The sequence below is a fragment of the Elephas maximus genome, chromosome 19 (genome assembly GCF_024166365.1).
Source record: "Elephas maximus indicus isolate mEleMax1 chromosome 19, mEleMax1 primary haplotype, whole genome shotgun sequence".
NCBI lineage: Eukaryota > Metazoa > Chordata > Mammalia > Proboscidea > Elephantidae > Elephas > Elephas maximus.
In genome coordinates, this window is record NC_064837.1 from 27498325 (window position 1) to 27503022 (window position 4698).

At 49.0% G+C, this 4698-nt stretch overlaps 1 protein-coding gene across 2 annotated transcripts in view; it reads right to left on the bottom strand.

Moving 5' to 3' along the window:
• MYO1D (myosin ID) overlaps positions 1-3744 on the bottom strand; it is a 348885-nt gene extending 345141 nt beyond the window's left edge. The window contains exon 1 of one of the 2 annotated variants that reach the window (XM_049861252.1): positions 3328-3744. In XM_049861252.1, the coding sequence (XP_049717209.1) occupies positions 3328-3422 (95 nt within the window). In that variant the 5' untranslated portion in view covers positions 3423-3744. The remainder of the gene's footprint in view (positions 1-3327) is intronic. The other variant, XM_049861251.1, reaches the window with a different exon arrangement.
• Positions 3745-4698: the final 954 nt, after the last annotated feature.

A 4698-nucleotide genomic window follows, 5' to 3' on the forward strand; every position in this document is an offset into this window, starting at 1 on the left:
TTAAGAGTTGGGCTGCTAACCAAAAGGCCGGTGGTTCAGACCCACCAGCCACTCCACAGGCTAAAGATGTGGCAGTCTGGTTCCATAAAGATTTACAGCCTTGGAAACCCTATGGGGCAGTTCTACTCTGACATATAGGGTTGCTTTGAGTTGGAATCAACTCAATGGCATGGGTTTGGCTTTTTGGTTTGGTTTCTATAAGGCTGATCTCTTCTGTTGTTTTCTTGAACTATTATTTAAATCAGTAGAGATTTTCACCTTTCTTCCTGTCTTCATTGAGTTGCCACCTCTCAATGCTACTTCTTCATTGAGGGCTAAGGAGCACTCTTATGGTTCTTTGGCTCCTCCCACCTTGACTCCTAGAGTACCTGGCACAAAGTAGAATTAAATTGCAAAACTCTGTTTCGTGCACATAGGAGTTAAGGTAGGCTTATCTTAATAATCTGAGATTTAAATCTCACACTTAAAGACTTCGCAACCAATAATATACAAACACCTAAAAAATTAATTGTAAGCGCTCTCCCAAATTTACTTAAAAAAAAAGCCACACGAGATTTAATTTCATCAAGGGGAAGAGTCCTGCATAATTCACGTAACCCAGTTAGTCTCGAAGCCTCCAATTCCAAATTCTGAAAATTATACAAAACCCTGGCTGAAGCCATGTATTTACTGAAGGTGACAGATGGAGACAAAAATGAATGACTCCATATTCAACTCTTACTATAGTATCTTACATAAGTATGTACTTAATAAAGGTACTTAACGTCTGATAAACTGATTATAAACTGAATGACTAAATTATGAAAGCATTTCTCAATGTCTTTTCTTCTTTCCTGGGTGGGGGCCTCTTAAATAATTTTAAACAACATAAGACTATAAAGGAAACCCTGGTAGCGCAGTGGTTAAGAGCTATGGCTGATAATCAAAAAGTCGGCAGTTTGAATCCACCAGGTACACCTTGGAAACCCTATGGGGCAGTTCTACTCGTCCTATAGGGTCGCTGTGAGTTGGAATCGACTTCACAACAATGGGTTTGGTTTAAGTCTATAAAATCGCTGTTTAACTTAACCCTTTATCTGTACTTGGGAAAACTTTAAACAGTTAATAATCACTAATATGTATTTGCCAGACAGTATTCTTTGCAAGAGGGCGTTGGTGCTTCAGTGGTAGAACTGTCCCCTTCGTGCTGGAGACCTGTGTTTGATTCCCGGCCAGTGCAATTCACATGCAGCCACCACCTGTCTGTCAGTGGAGGCTTGTCTGCTGCCATGATGCTGAACAGGTTTCTGCGGAGCTCCCAGACTAAGATCGATTAGGAAAAAAGGCCTGGCTATCTACTTCTGAAAATCAGCCAGTGAAAACCCTATGGATCACAATGGTCCAGTCCTCAACCAAGGAGACAGTACAGGACCGGGCAGTGTTGTACTCCATTGTGCATCAGCTTGCCGTGAGTCAGGCACCAGCTAAATGGCAGTTACCACATGTTCATTTAACCCTCAGGACAACCTCAATTTTATAGAGGAGTGAGGCACAGAGCTAAGGAACTTGCCCAAGGCCCACAGCAAGAAAATGGTAGAACTAGTATTGGAATCTCAACAACTGGACTCTTCTTAACCACTAGAGTATTGGGTACTGGTTACAGCTGATGTACAGGTATGTCATTTTGACTGATTAATATAGTATTCGAAGTCATTTGTATAAAATCTGAGCATCTAGACTTTGGTCAGAAATGTAACATCATATCATAACACTGCCTATGTAAAAATCTGATTCTACTACTCCAATTTACAACACTCTATCCAGAAAAGTGGAGCCCTGGTGGCTCAGTGGTTAAGAGCTCAGGGTGCTAACCAAAAAGGTCGGCAGTTTGAATCCACCAGCCACTCTTTGGAAACCCTATGGGGCAGTTCTACTCCGTCCTATTAGGTCGCTATTGAGTCAGAATCAACTTGACGGCAAAGGGTTTGGGTTTTTTTGGCTATCCAGAAAGATACTGTGCAAGGTTGGGACTGCCTGCACTTGGAAATATTAGAATCATAGAAAATGGGCACTGAAAGAAGTCTTGGAGATCCTCATTATCTCACCAATTTGAAAACTCAGACTCAGACTAACTCAAGGTCAGTTCATTTGTGGTGGGCAGGTGGAGAACTTAGGTCTGTGCCCTGCTGGCTGCCCTGGGACATAACAAAGGCTGCCCAAGAGCAGGTGAAGATTGTACGGAGTTTGCTGTTTCAAAGACTAAACCAGTTTTTGTAAATGTTTACATTAACATTAACAGGGGTAATTAATACCGAGAACTGGAGTCAGTTAAGCACTTAAACCTAGACTATGATTTTCGCTTTATAAATTGAAAGCATGATATTCAACTATAAACTTTACAAGAAATGGGGCCAAAAATTCCAGTAAAAAACCCACATACACACATCAGAACTCAGCTATTTTGAATCTGCACTTACTGTAATGTTAAAATAAAATTAAAAAAAAAGGGCGAACTACATCTGCCTCTATCTAAAGAATGAAATAATCACATACAGAAGACTTTCTTAAAACAAATACGTCTTGGAAGACCATTTTGAGACGTTGAGTTGTGACTACATTTTCAAGGATGTCAGTAACACAAGGACTCCATCCATAACTCCTTGAAAAAACTGAAACCATGAACGCCTTGTCAAATTCAGAGTTTATCTTGGCACTGGCAAGTGCAGCAGTCTCTTCGATGTCTGGAAACGCGTCTAATTACGTTTAGAGAGTAACGAAAAAATAGCCAGTGTCCCGGAACACACAGCTCAGGGATCACTCCACAGCATCCTGAATGACTTGATGGAACCACGCCAGGGAAAAGAAAGAAAGAAAGGAAAAGAAAAAAAAAAGCAAGTGCGAAACCAGAATGAGACGCGAGCCTCTCCCTGAAACCACCCTCCAAGTCTTCCCAGGGCCTTCGAGGCCGTCAGGACTCTCCCTAAAGTTTTTATTTTCCTTTGCTTTTATTTCCATTAGGTCACCGGGCTCTCTAGCGTTGCTCTGGAAGTGGCTCGCCCACATCACTTACCTGGGCCAGGGCAGCCAAACGCCCCCTCGAGCTCAGCGCCCCCCTTACATCCCCAATACGGAGATCACCCTAGGGACGCCCCTTCTGCGGAAAGCGCAGCCCTCGAGGTCGGTGCACCCCCGACACCCTCAAATCTGCCGCACCCCAAAGGCGCCCCCTCTTGGGAAAACACAGCCCTCAAGCTCGGCGCACCCCCGGATACCTCCAATCCGGTGGCACCACAGGGGCGCCCCCTCTTGGGAAAGCGCGACCACTGCGCGCGGCCGTCCCACCCTCACCTGAGCTTGAGGTTGGCCATGAACTCGGGCATGGAGACGGTGTCCATTAGCACGAAGTCCGCCTTGCCGAACTCCAGGCTCTCCTGCTCTGCCATGGTGCCAGCGGACGGGCTCAGGTGGGCGCGGAAGCACTCAGGTGGGCTCTCTGGGCGCGGGGGCCGGCCGGGGGCCCGATGCGACACGGGCGGGGCCGGGGCGGGGCGCGCGGCGGGGGGCGGGCAGGGGGCGCCGCGCGCCGATCCGCGGGGCCGGGCCGGACGGAGGCCGCCTCGCTGCTCCTCGGCGCGCTCCTGGCCGGCGCGGCGCAGAGCGGGGCACACCCGGCCGTTTCCGCTTCTCCCGCGGCGGCAGCCGGGCTCTGTGGGGGACGGGACACCGAGACGGAGACGGCGGCGGCTGGTCCCGCCCCGGGCCCTGGGCTCGGTCCGGCCGCTCGCCCCGCCCCGGCCCCGCCCGCCCCGGGCCCGCCCCCGGCCGGCTGAGGAGCCCGCCCCGCCGCGGCCAGGCCACCGCCTCCTCACCTGGGCGGCGCGCACGCGCGGGGCGGGCGGCGGGGGCGCGCGCAGGGCCTTGGCAGTGGCTGCTGGGCGGCAGCGCCCCCTAGGGACGGGAGCTGGAACCTCGCGGGGACGGGGGGACGAGGAGCTGAGGACGTAACAGAGTGGGTGGATTCGGATTTCCAGGATGGCAGCCTCCTGCCCATGTCTGGTAGATGCCAGTAAAACAAAAGTAGTTTGTGGAGTTTTCGCCAAGATAATTCATTGTGACTGTCACCCTGACGCGAAACCTACTCGTACTCTTCCGCTCATATCCTCCCCATCGCTGAAATCGTGGTTCACGCACAGCCTGAGAGGTAATACCAATAGCTTACAGTTTGGGGGTAGAACAGCACCGGGCATTTTCAGTAGGAAGTGGAATTTCATCCCATTTGACTTATGAGCCCCAGCGTTTAGCCAAATGATCCCTTTTTCTTTCCCTATCAGCTGAGCATGCCATCAAACATTGCCTTACATTGTTATTTCAGTTTTTGATATATGTGTGACTCATCTCCGGAATATTGTAGGCTTCTTAAGCATGGGGCCAAAAGTTCTTGATATCCCCCTTGGCACCAGCCAGAACCCCGTGAGACAGTTCTACTCTGTCCTATAGAGTTGCTATGAGTCGGAATCGACTGGAGGGCAATGCTTTACGTGAAGATATGAAATCTCTACTGGCTCAACGGAATGAAATGAGTGGTCTCCAACTTATAGATAGACAGAGCTTTGAAAATTCTTTTGGAACTTAAAATGCATTTTCCCAGTGAAATTGTAATTATAAATGGCTGTGTAAGGTAGGCTCACCTCTACAGTCCCATCTCTGTTAGGACGATCT